The sequence below is a fragment of the Nipponia nippon genome, unplaced genomic scaffold (genome assembly GCF_047370975.1).
Source record: "Nipponia nippon isolate SJK-2023a ecotype South Korea unplaced genomic scaffold, ASM4737097v1 scaffold_7, whole genome shotgun sequence".
Lineage (NCBI taxonomy): Eukaryota > Metazoa > Chordata > Aves > Pelecaniformes > Threskiornithidae > Nipponia > Nipponia nippon.
Genome location: NW_028262391.1, coordinates 4,824,207 through 4,845,605, shown reverse-complemented (window position 1 = coordinate 4,845,605; position 21,399 = coordinate 4,824,207). Strand labels below are relative to the sequence as shown.

At 47.6% G+C, this 21,399-nt stretch overlaps 1 protein-coding gene and 1 non-coding gene across 10 annotated transcripts; both read left to right on the top strand.

Annotated features, from left to right (window-relative positions):
• Positions 1–4,742: 4,742 nt before the first annotated feature.
• TRNAV-AAC (transfer RNA valine (anticodon AAC)) lies at positions 4,743–4,815 on the top strand. Its single transcript has one exon. It is a non-coding gene; the product is annotated as a tRNA-Val (tRNA).
• A 510-nt stretch (positions 4,816–5,325) lies between these two features.
• On the top strand, positions 5,326–21,152 carry MYNN (myoneurin). Of its 9 annotated transcripts, none has more exons than XR_015700348.1 (10): positions 5,326–5,470; positions 6,188–6,486; positions 8,415–9,217; positions 11,154–11,313; positions 11,997–12,205; positions 12,487–12,570; positions 13,005–13,091; positions 14,888–18,938; positions 19,181–19,302; positions 20,952–21,152. XR_015700348.1 is itself a non-coding variant. In XM_087738795.1 (9 exons), exons 2-8 carry the CDS (start codon positions 6,221–6,223, stop codon positions 15,154–15,156), a joined length of 1,878 nt encoding a protein of 625 aa, XP_087594921.1. In that variant the 5' UTR covers positions 5,326–5,470; positions 6,188–6,220; the 3' UTR covers positions 15,157–15,179; positions 17,773–18,753. The 9 variants fall into 9 exon arrangements, 4 of the variants coding, with proteins under 4 accessions (XP_087594921.1, XP_087594923.1, XP_087594920.1 ...); XR_015700351.1 differs by lacking the exons at positions 19,181–19,302; positions 20,952–21,152 and having other exon boundaries at positions 14,888–15,179; positions 17,773–17,891; positions 18,782–18,918; XR_015700349.1 differs by lacking the exon at positions 19,181–19,302.
• Positions 21,153–21,399: the final 247 nt, after the last annotated feature.

Below are 21,399 nucleotides of genomic sequence, written 5' to 3'. Positions count from 1 at the left end.
TCGCCAGGTCCCTGTGCTCGGAGGCCTGCGTGTTTTTGCAAATTCAGCTCTGTGCTTCTAAAATCGATGAGTAGAATTCGACATTTCCTAAACTCGATGAGTAAAATTCAGCGTTTCCTAAACTCGATGATTAAAATTCAACATTTCCTAAACTCGATGAGTAAAATTCGACATTTCTAAGTTTCCATCGCCGCAGGGCTCTCCCAGATAAGATCGCACCGGCTGCGCGGTGAGCCCAGCCCTCCCACCGCCAGTCCTCTGGGAGGGAAGGAGGGAGGGAGCGAGGGGGTACAGAGCAAATCTCGGCGGGGACTGACATTTTGGGGCCTCCGGCCGGCCCCCTCTCTCCGGCCGGCCCAGCAGAGCAGACCCCGGCGGGCCCAGCGGCCGGACCCCACCGCGCCGGGGCCGCCGGGGCCCCCGCCCGCCGCCCGCCTCAGCGGGGCCGGGCCGCCTCACGGCGAGGAGGGAGAGGAGGGCGGGGGGGGGGCAACCGTCGCCCGCTGCCCCCCGCGAGCCCCCACCGGCGGGAAGCGCGAGCCGCCGCGCGTGTCGGAGCGGCGCCGGCCGCGCGCCCCACGGCTGAGGGAAGCGCGGCGGTTGAGCCCGGGGGCGCCGCTCCCGTTTTGCTCTGCTGGGGCCCCCCGGCCCGGGGGCGCGCCCCTCCGCTCCCGACCGCCGCCGAGGCTGACAGAGACGAACTCTTCGCGGCGGCAGTGGCGGGAGCCGGCCGACCGCGGCCTCCGGACGGCGCGGCGGCGGGAGCATCCGCGGCGGGCCCCCGGCTGCGGGGAGGGGACAAGGGACCCCAGGGCGGGCGGGGGTGAGGAGCCCCCTCGCTGACGTTTTTTGACGGCGGATCCCCTTGTCCCCCCTCCCCCCGGGCTACTCCCCTCGTCCGCTGAAAGTCAGCGAGGAAAACAGCGGACGGTCGCGGGGAGCGCGGCAGCCGCCATTAGGGTTAGTCACCGCGGGGCCTCCCCACCCGCCACGCGACCCGGGGGCGCCCCCGCCGGCCCTCTTAAAGCCTCCTCGGCCACGCCCCCCGCGCCTCCATTGGCCGGAGGGGCAACCCTCCCCCGCCGCCATTGGCTGCGGCGAGGCCAGGTGGGCGGGAGCGAGAGAGTGGCGGGAGTTTGGAACGCTCGGGCCATTCGTTCCCCCGCCGCACCACGTGCTCCCGGGCGCGCGCCTGGCCGTGCCCTCCCCTCTCCGCCCCCCGCCCCTTCCCCGGGGCCGGGGGCTGCGGCCGCGACTGGGGCCGGGGCCGGGGCCTGGGCCGGGAGCCGGGACCCGCAGCCGGGCCTGGGGCTTGGGGGCGGGATTTGGGAGCTGCTGTCTGGGGTTTAGGGCCGGGATTTGGGGCCTGGGGGCTGGACTTAGGGCCCGGGCCCGCCTTCAGGCCTTGCCCGTCGCAGTCGAGGACCCCGGGGTGAGGAACCAGGCCCAGAAACTGCCCCCACCCGGTTCCCCCGAAGCAGGGCCGCGCCAGCCCCCGCTGCTCTGTTGGAAGAGGGTATTTATCTCCACGGCCTCTCTCCGTGCAAGGCGTATTCCCCCCGCGCGGTACCTGCTCCCTGGAGCACTCGCCTTGGACGCCGCTGGCTCGCCTCCGCTGCCTCCTGTTCCGCAGAACGGGGTTTGTTTGCTTTTTGACCCTGAGATTTCCCCGGAGAAGCAAGGCGTTTCAAGGCTGCGCAGTTTTGCAGGTACAATGGAGTATGAAGCTCTCGGTCTTTCTAACTCTGGTTGTACACATACCGCACAGCACTGTTCTGGTAAAGAGCCTCTTTAAAAACGTATTTTCCACCTGTTCAGAAAGCCGTATTCGTGGACTAAGAAGGAAGTATCTGTGCCAGACGTTGTGATTTTTATTGGACTTTCAAAAGGCACGCTGCGGACACAGACTTCCCCCTGGGCGCCAGCTTCCAGGCAGCTGCAATCTCAGGTTCTTTTCCATGAAGCGTTAAGTAAAATCTGTTATAAAATCACACGTACCCTGGAAACCTTTTCTGCGCACCACGTGAGGCCCAGCCTCCCTGTCTCTGTCACGGTAACCTGCGTGGGCTGGAAGGCGCTGAGGGAAGCGAGGAGGCTTCTGTCCAAACTGAGCCCTGACTTTCACCTTGACACTGCCTGGGACCATGCAGACTCTCTCCTCGTTTAAGCATTCCGCTTAATTCCGAGGAAGAGGCTGAAACCACCAGAAAGGACTGGCGTGGAAGTAAGTCCTTATGCCGACATCGGTTGGAGCAGAGCTTGTCAGTCCCTGGGGACTCTACACCAACATCAGGAGGGTGAAAGGGGGTTTCAGGAGAGCGAAACCTTTGATTCTGAACCATAATTTCATGGCCACCAGGAAGGTGGTAAGTTTTCCCCCCCTCACCAGGATTCTCGGTCATCTCTTCCTCGAGGCTCAGGCACGCACAACATAATTTTTCTTTTTATGCCTCGTCCAAGCAGCTCCTCAGCTGTGGTGACTCCTCAAGTGCCGCTTTCTTTCAGAATCCGTGTTAGGCGCTCTGTAAGATCACAGCTGTCCGGGTCAAGCCGGATAATATCACGGGGCAAGCAGTAGCCTTCAGACATTGCTACGGTGTGGGTGACGCCGTAGCTGGAGTCCATCGCACGGCCTGTGCTGAGACCTGAAGCACAGAGTGTGAGCGCAGCCGGGAGAGGCAGAGAGCTGGGACATCGGCGTGCTCAGGGAAGAGCTCTGCTGTTTTTTCTCGGTTAACCAGTGGGTTAAGCGGTGCCTTGGTCAGAGTCACTGTCTGCTCGCTACTTTTCATCCTCAGGTCATCGTCACAGACGTTCTTCCGCACAGCCTCCCTGTCTCCTCAGGACGTGACAATCCCACGCTCTTTTGGGTACCTCCAGCAATGAAACACAATACAGCGGCACCGGACAAGTACTCCTCCACCCCGGTCTCCACGGCAACACCAGCATCTCCCCATGGTCAGGGTAGGCTGGCTGGGGATGTCCCAGGTAAAGGATGTGAGGAAAAAGCACTTCAACTGCATTTAAATTGTGTGTGTTGTTTTGAAAAAATACTGGAAAGACATTTGGCCCTTTCACAGGCCAGGCAACTTCAGCAGCTGTGAGAGCTGAGACCCTTCAGCTCCTCGGAGAAGGTTACAGCACGTTACCTAAACAGGTCCTTCCTTCTTTAGCTGTGGTTGTCAAGCCATGACTGAACGTATTATTATATCAATAAGTTAATTCATGTTTTGTGTATTATTAGTTTATTTGCAATTATTAAAATGTAATCCTCGGGGACTGCTGAAGACCTTGCAGGAACACAATGGGTGTTATTACTATTGGGGCGATATGCGACGGGGCAGAGACGTGGCTGCAGTGTCAGCCTTTTCACGCCGGGTGCTCCAGCTGTGCACAACGGATCTCGTGATCGTGCTGTGCCGCTACGAACACAAGTGCATTCCCACAAGTGTTTTTCCACACAGACCTGAGAGATGTTGTAAGCAGAAAAGAGCCAGTAAGGAGGCTCTTTTTTCCCAAATGCTCTATTGTGGCACCTCTTACACACGCATCCTTGCAGCTATTAGAAACCCCTGCACGATGACAGCAGTAGTGTTAAGAAATTGTGCAGCTGCCACTGCCAAACTCAACAGAATATTGTCACTGCTTGCTTCCAACTTTCTTCTGTTTCCCCTTTCCCTTCCCTGTCACTGCTTTCTTCTGGAGCCTTTCCTCTTTCGTTTCTCTTGGCTTTTCTCACTCCCCGTCCCCCCGGTCGGGGTTTGGCTTGTGTTTCCCTTTGCAAAGGATGGCAAAGCTGAGTTCCCTCCTACAGCTCCTTCCAAGACCAAGCATTTCGGTGCCCCGTGCACTAGAAAATCCAGGAGGATTAGTCACTTCCTCGGTTTCCAAGTGAGGGCCTGCAGGGGAGACGCTGCCTGATGGAATGCCCTCCGTTCAGCTCCCAGCTTGCCTGCACGCTCTGGCTGGCTGCTTTATGACGGTCCTGCCCTCCAAGGCTGGCAGTGCCAAACGCCTCCCGTTCTCCTCTTTGGCCGGGGCTGTCTCGTTCCGATGCTCACACCGAACCTGCCCTGCTTTGCCCCTGCAGGAACCGCAGCGCTCGACGCCTCTCCTCGGCAGCCCTGCCTGGTTTGTCCTGCTCGTCCCACCTGCGTCTGCCGGCGCCAGCAGGCAAAGATCGCCGTCGTGCTCTGCTCCTCTCGTGTCCCCGGGCTTTCCAGCTCCTTTTGTCGGAATCTTTCTCCTTGTCGGTGCTTCCTTCCCGCCAAAGCGGCCCTTCCAGCCTCCGTAACCGCAGCAGGAGGTAGATTTGGCACCGCGAGCGGCAGCGTTTCAGAACGACACGTTGGTGTGAAATATTAACCCGGGGTATGGCTTTTTATTTACAGATATGTTGAAAATCAATTATTCTAGGGAAAACCACCATCAAAGTTCCTCGTTCACACCGACGCCGTTACTCCTGGTGCGTGTGGAGAAGGGTCGGCGGATGACAGCCGCGGGGCGGGGGTGACCTGCTGCCGCCACGGCGGGGCGAGTCGGCCCTCGGCGGGGGAAGGCTGCGGGGCGGCGGGGCGAGACGGCCCTCCTCGGCGGGGGAAGGCTGCGGGGCGGCCCGCGGGTGCCTGGGGAGCGGCCGGCGCGGAGGGGTGGCGGCTCTGTGGGGACGCGGGTGCCGGGCGAGCCCGGGGCTGAGGGGAGAGGGGAGAAGACGGGCCGGCGGAAACTCGTGTGTACGAGGCGTTTCCGTAGTGTAGTGGTTATCACGTTCGCCTAACACGCGAAAGGTCCCCGGTTCGAAACCGGGCGGAAACACCGGCCAGGCGGCCTGTTTTATTGCCTCACACTCTTGTCAGCTCTTGGCAGTCACCATCCCCGCCGCGCTGCGCAGCGGCGCGTCTCTAAACTTTTAAAAATACCTTTTCGGGAGGTTTGGTTTTTTTTTTAATTGGAAGCGCAGGCGCGGCGAGACTCCTCACCGCTGCTGCGTTAACAAATACGTTAAACTCATTTTATTTACCAATCCGGGGCGCAGGGGGAGGCTCTACGCCGCGGGCGCTGCCTCAGGTCACTCCCGCCCGCCCGCGGTGCCGCGGCTCTCAGGTGAGGCGGCCGCCGCCTCCCGCCGCGGGGCCCGACTACACCTCCCGGCACGCACGGCTCCCCGCCACGCTGACGGCGGGCCCCGCCGCGGCGCGCTGCACGATGGGAGCCGTAGTCCGCGCCTCCCCGAGCCACCCGGGAAGCCGTTCGCCGCCCAGCCCGGCCCGTTCCCCTCAGCGCGGCGGGCCGCGGCCCCGCCCCCGCTCCCCGCTCTGCCGCCGGTGCCCCCGCTGCCCCCCGGCCCCGAGCCGCCCTCGGGAGCGGGACACCGGAAGTCGCATCCCGGAAGCGGCGCGGGTGGCGTCATCAGAACATGGCGGCCTGAGGCGAAGGCGCCTCTTCCCTTCCCTTCCCTTCCCCTCCGCAGGTGCGTGGGGCCCCGCCGCCGCCCTCCCGCCGGCCCCGGGGCGGTCTCGCCGGCGCCGCAGCGGCCCGAGGGGCGGGCGGGCAGCGGCGGGGGCACGGACGGCGCCCCGGTCAGCCGGGCCCGGCCGCGGGGGACACGGGGGTGGCGGGGCCGGGCCCGGGCCAGGGCCGCGGCGGGGGAGGGCCCTGCGGGCTCCGTCCCGGGCCGGGGGGAGCCGCGGCCCTTGGGGCCCGCCGGCACCGCGTCTGCTCCCTTGGCGCCGAGGCGGCCCTTCCCCCTGGGCCCCGCTGGACGCTGGGGACTCGCCGCACCCGGCGTCTGCCCGTTCCTGGGCCCCGCGGCGGGGAGCGGGGCTGTGCCCCGGGGAGCGGCCGCCCCCGCCGCCCGAGCGCGGCCCGGGCCCAGCCTCCGGTGGCTCCTGTTCGCAGAGTGCTCCTCGGAGCCCCGTTTTGACATGACAGCTCATAAGCTTAGGCCGGCTAATCCTCTGATCTGGGTGGAGGAGTATACGCGTCTGTGCCCTCACCCCCTAAAATTAGCAGCTCCCCAAGTTAAGAAGGATCCACCCGTCTCGCTGTACCTCGTACAAAAGCGCTGCTGCACAAACTATCCTGCAGGATTCGAACACTGAGTCTTTTGTAATCATTAACTTACTCTGTTAGGGGGGAAAAACAAAGTTAAATCTTGCATGTAAATCAACTTTTTTTGCTTTCCCAGATCAGAACGAAGAGGCTGCCGCTCGTTATCAAAATGCAGTATTCCCATCACTGTGAGCACCTTTTAGAGAGACTGAACAAGCAGCGAGAAGCCGGCTTTCTTTGTGACTGCACCGTCGTTATTGGTGAATTCCAGTTCAAAGCACACAGAAATGTGCTTGCCTCTTTCAGCGAGTACTTCGGTGCGTTTTACAGGGACACGTCTGACAATAATGTTGTTTTGGATCAGACTCTAGTGAAAGCTGATGGATTCCAAAAACTCCTGGAATTTATTTATACGGGAAACTTAAACCTCGACAGGTAACGTACACTATTAAAGGGGGAAAGCAAATAGGGAAATAAACTTTGTGTTAAGGCAGTACTGGGTTTTTTGTTCTTTGTAATAAGTTCTGGAGAAACAGATAGTAGTGGATGTGATACATATTAACAAGCTGAAGATCATCTGTTTGTATGTTTTAAAATACCACATGGTATGTGGGTGCCAAAACAAAGGTATATTGTGTGATATTTCGCTGATTGATAGTTTCACTCTCCAAATCTTTCTGTCTGGATTGGAAGGGATTAACAATCTGACGTGATTACCGGGAGAGGGAAGGGTAAGTGTGTTCTTTCTGAAGCTGGATTGTAGAAGTCCTTTTTGCAGAGAACACACAGAAACTATATATACAGTAGAGACTAAAGTCTGAGGAATGCATGAGGATAGGCACGATTTAAAAAAAAAAACATTTGTTAGAATTTGCATGCTCTGTTACTTAAATCTTATATTACAGTGTCCAAAAGGAGTCACAGGAAAAGCGTTTCCCCCCTTACTGTGTTGATTTTGTGCCCGGTGTGTTGCTTCATGTGCAGTGAGGATTCCTTGCGGTGCTTTTCTCTCGGAGATTATCCCTCATGAGGGAGGTGTGACTGCTTAGAAGTATGCAGGCCAGGATTTTAACTCCTCTCTCAATGTCTGGTGTCAAATGCATTTTAAGAAGGTTTTGTTGCTATTGGTGTCTTGAAAACTCATACTCGATAATTTAAGTACGCGGATGCGGGGTGGTGGTTTTCTTTAAATTCACAGCAATAGAGCAGTGTGTACACGTAGGTGGTGAAGTTAGTGAGTGGTGCTTTGCGAGTTATGTATGAGCAGAAGCGTGCAGCGTTCTTGGTGTCTGTCTGGGACCGCGGCAGGAGAGTTTCTGGATTCGTTCTGAGCAGTTGAGATCTCTGAAGGAAGAGGTAGGTGAAAGGACCGTTCCCAGCCAGGGAGAGCTGTTTGACTAAGGATGGCACTGGCAGCTCTGCCCCTGCGCGCCCGTCACCTTGTGCTGTACCCCTCTGGGGGACTGCTGCATCCGTCTGCGGATTCTCTCGTCTTCTGTGACGGCGAGTGCCGGAGCGACACCAGGAGGGTGTACTTTGAACTCGGAGCTAGGATAATACCCGATGCTAAACCAGTTATATTCACGTACAGAGAGTAATTGTGGCTGGTTACTTATTGATTAATTACATTTACTGTGTAATAGATTGTTACAATGATGTTGTTTACCATTAATCTCTCTTTAAAGTGCTGTGACTCTGTAAAGGCGTTGATGGTACGAGTTGCCACCTTTTCCACGTGATTTTTTTCTAAACCATCAAGGCCTGAGTTGCAGGAACTGAAAAATAGAGCGCAGTAGTTTAAATGAGGACTTCCTCGGTGTTAATGTTGTCTGTGCGCAGCTGATACAGAGTTAAGACCATTTGCAAATCGTTTTATAAAACATGATTAATACCTGCCTCACAGAAGCGTTGAGGTGAATGCGCCGCTTGCGAATTACTTAAGACTTTTGGCAGAAGGATTATAGAACGGTAATTTATGCATTTTATTCTCCAGTGTTTTATCCCTTCGTGCTGTGATTTCTGAGCTTTTTGGACCCACGGCCCCACGTCTAGCCTCACCACCTTACAATCGGACTTTTAACGTAAAATTCTACAAAAGGCATGTAACTGAAAATAAAATTCTCAGTTCTGTGGATCTGCAGACCCCACGAGGCACGGGCCATCGGTTCGGGAGCGATTGTCATACCAGCATCTTCCGGCACTGGAGCACTAAGAGATTAGATCTTGCTGTATGTGCTCTCAAAGTTACGCTTTCTGACAGCGTAACTTTTCTGTAGCTGCGCTGTCTGTATTTGATACAGTTGGTACAGAACATGTGTTTGCTTTGTCCGGAATATTGTCACCCACCTCTTGTTTTCTTGCAGCTGGAACGTTAAAGAAATTCACCAGGCCGCCGACTATCTCAAAGTAGAAGAAGTGGTCACTAAATGCAAAATCAAGATGGAAGACTTCGCGTTTATTGCTAATCCCTCTTCTACAGAGACATCTAGTATCACTGGAAACGTTGAAATGAATCAGCAGACTTGCCTTCTCACTCTCCGAGATTACAATAATCGGGAGAAAGCAGACGCTGCTTCTGCAGAGCTGGTTCAACCACAGGCCAAGAAAGCAACTCTAGAAAAGAAATCTCCTCAGACCAAAAAGCGAAAGAAGAATTTCAGCTCCCCCAAAAGCATACAGAATAAAGCCATACAATATCAGAACGATGTGACCGAGAACACATCCATTGAAATGTTTTTAGATGCAAATAAGCTGGCCACCCAGATAACAGAACAGGCTGCCCAGGGCAGCGATAACGCTGAACTACAGCTGGCATCTGTGGTGGAAAGCGAAACGCTGGCAGCGCAGGATATCCTCGTTCAGACTATTGCAGCGAAACAGAAGCGGGGAAAGCCTCAGCAAAGCTGTGCGCTGAAGGAGCACTGTATGTCTAACATAGCCAGCGAAAAGAACGCTTACCAGCTGGAGAGTTCAGGGGAAGAACTTGACCAGAAGTACTCCAAAGCTAAGCCGGTGTGCAACACCTGTGGAAAAGTCTTTTCAGAAGCCAGTAGCCTCCGTCGACACATGAGAATACACAAAGGAGTGAAACCGTACGTCTGTCAGCTTTGTGGGAAGGCGTTCACCCAGTGCAATCAGCTGAAAACACATGTAAGAACTCACACAGGTAAGCCGCTGGCCTCGTCTTCAGGGACTGTGGAGACCCATAATCACAGCCTGTGCATACAGGGCTAAAAAGATCTTTGCGTTCTGAATTCTTCCCCTAGCTGTTGGTACGTGCATGGGGACAATACCTGTATCCTGGTAGCATGGAATGTTTCAACATTTTTCAGTACAAAATCATAGTTTCTACTTTAAATAGCTAGAGAGGCCTTTATTAGTCTGAGCACCTTGATTTCTGGAAAGACTCAGGAGAGGTGGTTATGCTTTAACTCTGTAGAGTGATTAAATGGGATGGCGTGCCAAAAACTATTACCAATAGAGCACGAAAAGCTCACTGTACTTGATACTAGAATTTCTGTTGCTTTTTTTTAAACATAAATCACAATATATGTTTGATAACAAAATTGAGGGGAAAAAAGCCATCTCGTGACAAGTAGGTTACTTCTGCCATAGGGTCTTCAGAAAAGGTAGGGGAGGTAGCTGAATTACTGCAGCGTTTGGGATTTTATTTAGTAAAATGTGCAGCTGAAATGTGTGGTGGTGTTATCATCTCTGCATTCAATAGCGTTACCAGAAGTTTGTGTTGTGTCAAGAGCTACTGAGCAAAGCACCAAAGAGAAATCAATTACGAACACCGAAACGTTAAGACAACATATCTGACTTAAAAAGATTATGAAGAGCAAATTGCTGGAGCCTGGGAAGCCGTACGGGAGAAACACTGTGCTTGCTTGTCTTTTCATATGTTCTTCCCTAGGGATGGAAGACTTGATGCCGGGTTGGTTCGTTCTTCGGGCTGATCTGGCATAGCTGTTCTTCTGCTCTTGCCTTTGCTGCTGTGCTTAGCCCAGTGAGCAGCAGAGGGACCCGGTTTATGTTGTTTTCTTCCTTTTGTGGCTGGCATTCGGAATTCTGAAGTAACAGTGAACCAGATAAAAAATTGTTTACTTTTGCTCTTTTTTTCCCTTTGGAAAACTGAGCAGAGGCCAGCAGTGGAGCTCTTTCCAGGAAGCTGTGAAGATGTGAGAGAGGTGCGGTGTTGAGGTACAGCTGCAGGAGAGCGCCTTGCTCTTTCAGTAACCGAGGGAGAGGATTTCAAATATTGGCAGCCAGTGACTGACCAAAGATTCATGTGCGAGATGGAGCTTGTGAGCAGTGTTCAGGGGCAGTTTGCTGGTAGGAACGTCAGCTGCCCTTTCGACTTTTGAGGGTGTTGTACTGATTAAAAATATAAAAAATTACATAACTATGTAATTTTTGCATGAGTAGGTAGGGAATTTCTTGGTGTTGGTTGCTAGATGACAGGTTAGATGTCGAATACTTTTATTTTTGAAGTTTTTATGTATACAATATACTTAAGAATTGTTGAGTTCCTGGTGTGATTGTGCACTGCCACAGAAATGCAGAGATAGGCTCTTGTATGCTGTCATCTAAGACTGCGGAGTTGCACGGTCCGTTACATGAGATGGTGTTGATGACTAAGAAAACATGAACAGCCAGAGAAGCACCTGTAGCATTCTACAGCAGACACTAACGAGAAATTAGTGAGCGCTAGACTGTACATTGAAGACTTGTTGCTGTTTGACAGGCAAGAAAAGGCAGGTGATTTACTGGTGGTTCATCTTGAGTATTCGGAATCATGAATAGGCATAACGAGCAAAAAGTCTGAAAATGTAGTAGTAGCATTCTTAAAAATTGTGGGGAAAATGGCATAATTAAAAATACTAATTATTACTTTTTTTCCACCAAAGGCAATGTGTTCAAAAATAGCCTGTTATCCACGGTATTCCTGGCACGTTCCACTTCGGTGGACCGATGACGGGCTGTTCCAAGGTGCTATTTGTAAGAAGTATTAGAGCAGACACTTGAGCTTTGGTCAGGTAACGGGTTGGAAAGCTTCCTTACGTAAATGCAGAGAGCACAAGGGTTTTATTTTTCGCTAGGGGAGAAGCCATACAAATGTGAGCTCTGCGACAAAGGCTTTGCTCAGAAGTGCCAGTTAGTGTTCCACAGTCGGATGCATCATGGAGAAGAGAAACCGTACAAATGTGATGTCTGCAATCTGCAGTTCGCAACTTCAAGCAATCTGAAGATTCACGCCAGGTAGGCGAAAGTGAGATCCTGCACATGCTCATCCATATGTTGATTTAAAGAAAATAACTTACTCCGGTGCGAGCAAGAGTTACACATTCACATAATTTGGTCATTTCTGCTCCTTTTCTCTTGGGTCTTCTCTCACGCTGCATAACAGAATAATTACGTCTGTGTCCTTGCTCATTAGGGAAACAATTTGCAATTTATGAGTTGTATGAATACCAGCATACGCGCTGTTATCCTTACGGCAGTGATGTCGGGTTTGTTTTCTTTTGTTTTAACTGCTTGTAGCACCAAAGAGGAGAGAGTTCCTTGATGGGAAGTGAAACAGAACTGTTCTCACTGTTCATTGTCTTTTTGCATTTTTGGCAGGAGCAGGAATTACGTTCCCTTGTTTGGAATCATCATTTTATCTTTCAGTAGACTATTAGAATGCAAAACGTGCTGAGTTCTCCTGGTGCGTGTTACATGTGCAGGGCCTGTAGTTCAGTTCAGCTGCCATTGAAGTCACGGATGTGCTGATTCCCAGAGTCAACAGTGAATGTCACTCCGTGAGAAACGGCTAACTCAAAACCACGCTCACAGTTGTTACCTTTTTTTGGTTCAGAGAACATTAGCACAAGGAACTTTGGGGATAAAGTACTAATTCAGGAAAGTTACTTAATCACGGGTGTTGCTTCCCTTTCTGCCAGGAGGTCACTGATGCCTGTGTTCCTTCGCAGGAAGCACAGTGGCGAGAAGCCCTACGTCTGCGATCGGTGCGGTCAGCGCTTTGCTCAGGCCAGCACCCTCACCTACCACGTGCGTCGCCACACAGGGGAGAAACCCTACGTCTGCGACAGCTGTGGAAAAGCCTTTGCCGTCTCAAGTTCTCTCATCACCCATTCCCGAAAACATACGGGTAAGAGGCGGGAGAGAGAGCCCTGCGGCACCAGAACAGGCCTGGCAAGGGAGGGCTGGCCGCCTGCGGAGGGGCGGGAGATGGGCAATGACCAGGAGGTCTGGAGATGGGGAATTACCCCTGGAGTTGTCATCCAGCTCCTCGCTCAGGTTTTTTCCCTTTGACTCCAGTTTGGGGAGCTCTGTCTCCCAGTGGACGTTACCTCTGTTTCATTTTGATTTGTTCTTTGTGTGTATTCTGGTTTATCTACTGAAATAACAAACTCCTTGTGTTTCCTTTAGGAGAGAAGCCATACATCTGTGGCATTTGTGAAAAGAGTTTTATTTCCTCCGGAGAGCTCAATAAACATTTTCGGTCCCATACAGGTCAGTTTCCAGACAGGCTGCTTCCTGCACTATAAATAATATTCTGCCTTTAACCTTTTGCCTTTAAAACACACCATATTGTGCTGTACTTGAAAGTAGCAGAGTTTCTTAATTTATGTATCTCTGTGTTAACATAATTTAAAGAAAATATTTGTGAATTTTTTTTAATTGCCTTTTTCAGACTAATATCTATGTAACAGCGTAGGTGTCGATGTATGATCGTGGCTTTACTTCTAACGTTTGGGGTTTTTTTGCTTTGTTTTAATCTATTATTCTGGAAACAATTTTATTCTGAATACAGACACACAGACAAAATAACAGAGTTACAAAGTTGTATTTTAAAATACAACATTGAAATCCATTATCCTACATCTCTAACTGTGTTTTCTTTCAATTTGAAGATTGTTCTAACTGCCAAACCGATTTTTTTTCAGGTGAAAGACCATTTATCTGTGAAATGTGTGGAAATTCTTACACGGATATAAAAAATCTTAAGAAGCACAAAACAAAAGTTCACACAGGTGAGTTCCTTGTGCAAAGAAAGGGTAAGAGACTGCATCAACTGTTGTGTCTTCAATGCTGAGTAACATTTTCTTTTGCTTATCCAGGCCTAAAATTAGAAAATAAAAGATTTTTGCATAGTAATTCTCTTTAGAGGCAAAAGTGTCCACTTTAGAGGTACCCAAACCTTTTAAAGCATAAAGTACACGCTTTAAAGTAGATTCAAGACAAATTTTCAAGCATTTGCATTGCTATAGCAAATACATGTTGAGCAACGTAGAAGTGGATTGCTGCTGACAAGAATTTCTGTACGTGAATATTTACTTTCTTGTCCTAGTAACTCATGAGAGCTTCCCACATGAAGGTGTAGTCCGAATTGCAGGACATTTTTTACCTCTTCTGAATACGTCAAAGGACTATGTCTTTGCAAGGGTAGTAACTGAGGTGAACAAGGCATACTGGTTACAGGAATTACTTTACATCTTGAAGGCATAAATATTTTTAATGTAACAGTGAAAGATTTTTTTTTTCTATATGCAGTCAATGTTAATCCAAGTCTGAGCTGGATTAGCAAACACAGAAGATCAGACAGCTGGCAAAATGTTCCCAGCTGCGAATACTGCTCTAAAAAGACTTTTCAAATAAATTCAGTTCCTATTTTAGATAGCAGTTTTTGATTAGGAAGAAATTTGACATATATTACATGCCTATGGTACAAAGCACAGACCTGTTCAGATAGCCAGCCTCTTTCAATGCTGGCTCTGTACACCTCGTTATCTGTCCATCCTCAAGTGTGTTAACCATAATTCCCTTGCCTCTGCCATATGGAAAAAGGAATAATAGGTGTCTGTGTACGTCTGGATTGGGAGGGAGAGGATGAAAAAACAGGAGTCGTACGCAGAGGCAGTTTTGACTGTCAAGAGCGTGAGGAGCCCCGTTTAGGAAGGCCCCAGTGGAAGCAAGGGCGAGGTGAGAGCAGCAGTGCGCGTGGAGAGGGCCCGGCCGAGCCTGGGGGCGCGGGCTGGGAGAGCTGCCGGGGCAGGTCAGCTCTCACAGAGAGGCAGGAGGCAGACAGGAGCGAAATAACTGAAATAACAGTTTCACAGGAGTGAAAACGCTGAAAGAACAGGCTTCGGAGCACACTTTGGAAGAAAACATTTGTTAACTCCATTCCAGCCAGACCCATTACAGTTTTTATCCAGTCACGTGAGAAATTAATTTTCTATTCTTAATTGAAATCACTGTTCACAGATTCCTCGCTGCCTTCCTGTTTGAATGCAGTCTGCCACTGCTCTTGGACGCCTTTCCGATCAAGCCACATTGGATATGTGACCCTTCTTCTACCAAAGAAGTTTGTGGATAAATGATACATTGTACATTGCTATCTCAGTTAAAAGAGGATGCTTGGATGTGGCTGTGGTTCTTAGGTTTTCGAGGGTAGAAAATCTCAAGGAAACCTTCATAATTACATTTTTTCCAAAGCTCCTTTGTTCACCATGATGTTAAGGATTTGTTATCTTCTGTACCGTGCCAAGTAGAGATCAAGTTGGAATGCACCGTCCGTCTAGTTGTCATGCTACGAGCAGCAGAGGATGTGATTCTCAGTGCTTACATTGTATTTTACAGGTCATTCTGTATTTACAGCTCATTCTTGCTTCACAGCACATTGAAGCCATTGATAGCCCAGCTGCCCAAGCCGTCTTTGACACACTTGACACACCAAGTGTTTGTTTTGACAGTCATTTGAAAAGGAATTTGCAGAATTTGCGCAGCAGCTTTTGAACATTTCTTTCTTCTTTTTTTTTTTCCCCCGCAGGATCTGAAACTCCCCCTGATTCTAACGCACTTGATAATTCTTTCAATGAACAAGAATCCATTCAGAGTCAGAAAAGTCCTTTATCGGAGTCCATAGATGTGAAACCCTCCGAGATGTCTCTAGCACTTCCTCTTCCCATTGGGACTGAAGACCATCAGATGCTGCTTCCCGTGACGGGTAGTCAGTCTCCTTCATCAGAAACATTACTAAGATCTGCTGTGACGGGATATTCAGAACCTCAGTTTATTTTCTTGCAGCAGTTATACTGACGGTGCAGTACAAAGCCATCCAGGTAGTTTGGTAGTGAACTTGCATACGTTTGGTCAGATGAACATAAGCAAGCAAGCAGTCACGTTTTTTGAATTGGACTTGTTCTTTTTTTTTCCTCTGTGTAAAGACACTCGTAAGGCATTTCCATTGTGCAGTGCTGTCTTTCGGGTTTTGTTGAATTGTGCTAATCTACAATCAAATTTCTATTTGTAATTAACACTGATTTCCAGGAGACAATTCCTTTCCAGTAACACTTGCCTTAAGAATTCTCTGTTAAATATGTACTTTGGAGATCTCCTCCCGTGTTCCTGCTGATCTGATGTGTCACAATATCATTTGAGAGTAGATATTTTAAGCCATATTCGATAGTTTAAGAATATTAACCCAGAGGCGTAAGGGGAAAATCGTAATTGGAATGTACCGACAAGCTTGTACTCCTGCATTCCGAGGCGATATAACGGTACCCGGTGGAAGGCAGGCCCGTGCTCTGGTGAGGTGCGTGCAGAGAATTCCTGCTCTCTGCCAGAAGTAGCCGTCTTCAGTTGAGGTCTGACCAGAGGGAAAGGAAGTTTTGTATATATTTTCCTGACAAGGCAAGTAAAGGAGGGTTAATTTTTTTCTGTAGTGTGGTAAGTCAGAGGGTTCTAATGGCATAGTTACTACTGGGTATTCTTTCCAACATGTCACTTTTTTTTTTTTTTTTTTAAGTGAATCCAGCATTGTTGTATCTTGTCCCAGATTTATTTTTCACATCCCTAAAATGCCCTGGTTTTGGCACAAGCAGCAACAATTGCTCAACAGGAGAGCTGGAACATGCATGTTGTAGATGAGACGAAAAGATGCAGTGACTTACTTGTGAGGCACGAATCATAGCTTCATAATCCTTTTTTTACAGTAGCGCTTCTTCTTGTGCTAGACAGTAGGTACAAAAGAGGAAATAAATCCCGCCCTTCACTGTGAAAATAATAAGTGAACGCTACACGAGGGGGCATTAAGGAAGGATACAACAGAGCAGACTGATATTCTTCCAGGCAAGGTTTTGCTAGAATATGACTGATTTGTTTTAATTGAAATATTTATATGTTGCTTTACCTCTCATGTCACTTGTCCACAGTAACTGCACAAAACTGGCATCTAGCAAGACACATGTAAAGCTATGTTTTATTACTAGCAATGTAAATTTTTAAAAAGCCACATTTTTAGTGTCTTGATAGGGTCATCAGTTAAAGACTAGTTGACAACAGGAGTACTTTTATACTCCGTTTTGCCAGTTTGTGCCATTAACATAATGTAAGCATTATTTAAGTAATCATCAAATAGTAAGCAAACAGTTGTTATACTGTACCAACAATGCATTTAAAGATATTATTTGTTGGTTATTTACTTGGTGCTACCATTTTATTTCCACTGATGCCTTGTGTCCAGACACTGATAAATAGAAGAGCATAGGAGATACCTCTTAACTGATTCTGTTCTACATGGAGTAATAATTAATCTGCACCTTAATTAAACAGACTTGTGAAAAATTTCTCGGACGATTTCATTTAAATATTCTGCAAACAGTCCCATGACTCCTGAGCATGACTAGATTCCCCCCCCCCCCCTTCGTATATATTTGTACTTGTAAAGTAATAGGCCTTTCGCTTCTTTGTGTTGATCATCTTAGTATGTGGCATGTTGAAAACTCTGCTTTTTGACCGCATTTTATGCTTTAATATATGGCCAGTTTGCTGATAAAGTCTCCCACGGACAGCAAGGAGTACAAACATGTTCACCGGGAGCGTTCGTAATGCAGGCAGCTCTAACTCTGTCCTCTGAAGCTAATTATCGCCATACCTGCCCGACCTTTATTTGCTTTGCTTACCTGTACTACAACACTTACGAACAGCTGATGTCCTTCATAGCGCTGGCAAAGGACAATGGATGAATTTCTCCGTTTTTTTTTTTTCCTGTTTGTTTGGCATTTCCCCCTTTCCTCCCCCATTTACTTTTTTAGCTTCTGTTGTTGATGTAGCTCCTGAAGGATTCCTTAGCCTTGCCATTTAAGACTGGAGAACCACAAAGATCGGGGTCTTCACTCTGTGTAAAAAAAGCGAATTCTGTGTAGCTTGTCCTAAGGTTCCTCTTTACTTTCTCTCTCTGAAAATAGAGCAGAAGTTTGGGAGAGACATAGGCTTAGTCACGAATACTGAAAAAGAACAATACCGTACAATTGATACATTTCATATTTAAACAGCTTTGGAAGATGATAATGATATGCTGCTGTTATCTGAGGAAAAGTGTCTGAAGATTAACACATCCAGGATAAATGACCACAAGAGAGAACTAGCTCTGGGGAAAAAAAAAAAAATTGAAAAAAAAAATCACATTCCTACATAGAAAATGCATTCCATAACAATGTTTGTTTGGACTGTTTTTATATTTCTAAAATTATAGCTTATTACTGTATTCTTAGATTTCAGACTTTTTTAGAAAATACAGTGCTTAGATTTATACAGGATTTGTTTAGATACTTATAACAGTAACACTTGCTTTATTAGTCATTTAGTTTTCTTTATAGACAAGAAGATAATCATTATTTTTTACAAGACAACAATTTTAACCTTTCTTAATAGAATACACAGGCTTGTAGTTTTGTCTCGGAGCAATAATTTAGTGACCTGCACTCTTGAGTCCCCATCTGAGAGTCTTGATTTTTATCCTCATCTTTCGTGAAGATATCTCAGCTGCTGAGGTATGATCTCTATGTATTCATTTACTAGAATATAGACTTTAAATATATATATATATATATATTAAAAAAAAAAAATGTAGATGTGTTCAGGCTGGGGGCTGTAGGACCTGAAGAAGCAGGTCGGTACCGTACCTTTTGCCAACAGATGCATGGAAATCAGCTGCACGTCTAATTCCTAGGCGTAAGGGTTCTGAGTTCATTTTGGAGGTACAAGGTTTATAACAGTATTGATAATTTCTGTAACGGATTAATGTGGGAAAGCATGGGATCTTTTCAGGCGGACGTCTCCTTCTTGAGACCTACCTGCAAAATGAAAGAGGGAATTTTAATAATTCCATTAACAGTAATTTAGAGAAAATGACGTGATTTGTCACACCATTGTTTCAGTCAACTTTGCGCTGAAGTCGGTGCAAGTTTTGCCTGAATAGGTTATCTGCATCTAGAAATTTCTGAATTGGCAGTTCAGAAATACTTACATGAGAATAGCTCCTGGGATGACACTTACTTCCAAACGTGTGCCTAAACGCGGGCACAAAGCATGACAACTTTTCTGAAATCACGTGTTTCTAAAAAACCTTTCAAGTATGGACAAGTCCCTTGTTAAGGATTTCAGGGCTGTGATCTTGGAGATGCTATCGATAAGCCTTGCAGAATTAAGTTCAGATAAGGACTAATAACTGATTTTTTTGGTTAAATTATTTTTAAAATATCTTCCATGTATATACAATTTTTCCTCTGTTATTTGTACATAGCTCAACTCTCGATTTTTTATAATCCCCTGGGAAGGGAAGGGAGTTGTACATATTTAGCCTGAAGTGTTTTATGTTAGACTTTAATAAACTTGTTTTGTAATTTTCCCTCACCTTGTGTCTCCTGTTTATAACTGCAAGGGGTAGCACCAAAAGGAGGAGGGAAGCAGTCTAACATAACCACCCTGTCAGAAGGACGCGGGGCAGCCCTTTGCGCAGCACGCTAACGCAGCAAGGACTACTTCATTTTCTTCTTGGCAGTAAATGCACCCGATTTCTCTCACAGAAGATGCTTTGGGTCTGTTCAAACTACATTAAACAAGAACTTCATGCTAAATACAATCTAGTATAATGACTCATAGGTTAATTTTTTTTCCACTTGTTTCAAAGGGTTTGGGGTGGGGTTGTTCGTTTTGGGGTTTTGTTGTTTTTACAGAGTGCTTTGAAGATGTACTTTTTATGCTAAAGTAGATATTCTGTGGATTTCTTTATCAGAATTTGTATCTTAACTTATTTTTACTAGATTGTTTAATTTTACAGAAGGCGGTGTGGTGGCTAGAGCACACAGTAGGACTTAGGGGACCTGCGTTGTACCACTGGCCTGCTGGATCAGTCATTTTCCTTCCCTTTAAACTGGGGCAAAAATGCTGCCTTTCAGCAAGGTACTGCGAGCTCTGGAAGCTGAAGTAATGGTTTACAGAGCAGGATGGTGCTTGCTTTTGGCGCTAGAATAACTTACTTAGAAGACCATGGCAAAAATGTCTAGCCTATGTAAATTCTCTCATTCCAAAGAACACAAGATACATCTTTTAAGAATTTTAAGGTTTGGTTTTCAGAGAAAGGAAAGCAATAAACGTCTCTGGCGTAGGCCTATTTAAGCAATATGGGTTTCTGCATAAATAATTATTTTAGTTTGCAGGAAGCTGTTTATACCTAATTCAGTAAGAATTACTCTGCAGCCCTTTCTTACAAAGGAATGTCAAAGTGAACTGTAACACATGAGCTATTTTTATGGATATTGTCAGTAATGCAGAGTGCTCTTTTGGGCCAAGCCTCTTGCTGTCAAACAAGGGTTCAGAGAGAGTAAAAATATTTCAAAAACATACACTAGCAATTTTGAAAGTAGATGCCATTTATCCTGTTACATTTTGTGTATGATATTGTTGCCATCTTACCGTATCTACTAAAAATAAGAGACTGCTGTTGGTAGAGTAGGGACTGACTCGGTAGATTAGATTCCCTGTTACGCAGCAGATTGACGAATGTCATTCATACAAGTAAATTAAGACTTAATTTGGGCAACAAAATTAGCCTGAACTTCATATACAGGACAAGGGAAAGAAGGATGATATATGGAAAAAATACACCTCGATCTGAATCTTGTAGGGGTCTTTCTGGCAAGAAATTGTATCATCAGTGTCTCGGTACCGAGAGCACTCTCTTTAGACTGCCAGAGTATAACCTGCAATGCTCCAGAGCAGCAACACTCAGAAAAATACCAACTTTGATAATACAGGCCTATCTGATTTTTTAAAAACTTAAGAATTTTCATAGCATGCAGCAGCTTCTCAAACAATCACATGCTGTGTATCTTCAACTTCTGTTTTCATGGCTCTGTTCTTCTGTGCAACAGTATTTGAAATATAAGCTCCTCTCTAGAACAGGGCTTTCACAGTGCCACCTATGGACTTTATGCTTACCAAGATGACTACAGGTTACGATGTCCCTGTGCAGGCCACGAAGATAATTCATTTCTGGTCTCCGGCTCTGCCCTCGCCTTTTGGGTGTCTGTTAAGCTATTCTGTGAAGCAAACACAGGGGAACTCCTGGTCCGGAGCGTGAAGAAAGCTTGATCGGGTCTTACGCACGGTCTCTAGCAGGCAAGAAGGTTGAGGGGGCAGAGAGAGAGCTCCATGTCAACTTGTGTGTAGCAGAACAAACGTACCTGCTCTGCGGCCTTACCTCTGGCTCCTCTTATGACACTAAGTGCTTTTTGGACCAACGGAGCCTCACTAATTTGTGTTTGGGGGCGGGGGAGAGAAAAGAAAACCCCAACACTTACCACAGCTATCAATACCGCTTTGGTCATTTCAGCCTGGTAAGGGGTATCCAACCGTCTCCCTGTTTCTCCACTACCACTGTGATAATACAGAATCAGAACATCAGCAGTTACCTCGCTGCTTATAGGCAGTGTTGTTGAAATGACTTTCTTATCTTTTTCCCCTCATACTTCGATCTCGTAGGTCTTTTGCCTGCATGCACGTACATTGAAGGATTACTCTGTTACTTACTCTGTCCTCGTTTTTAACAGGCACGTTTAGACATGCACAAGATTGCACTAGTGAAAGCCTTTGAGCAAACCTCTGCTGTCCGATTTGGTGACTTTTTAGGAGCATGGATCTAGTCACTTCTACAGGTGCAAGCAGAGTGGGTGTACAAAGGAAACAAACTGAGTGATCCCCAAACTTCTAAGAAGTCTGTATCCAAAACATTAAACAATTTTTAACTACCATTATATGCATATGTTGTCTTATTCATGTGTAGGAGTTGCCACATGGCTCTAATGATACAAATATTTTTAAACAGTTTCCAAGAGACAGGAAGAAATAATGAAACCAAGTGTGGTGTTTTTCATTTGTAGTACAAGAAACAAGTACATGCTGCAAGTTAATCAAAATACCATTTATATACCAGGAAACTAGGTTCACTGGCTTTAAAGTGCCAGCATTATAGTGGTTTAATGCTTAAGTTCATTTAAC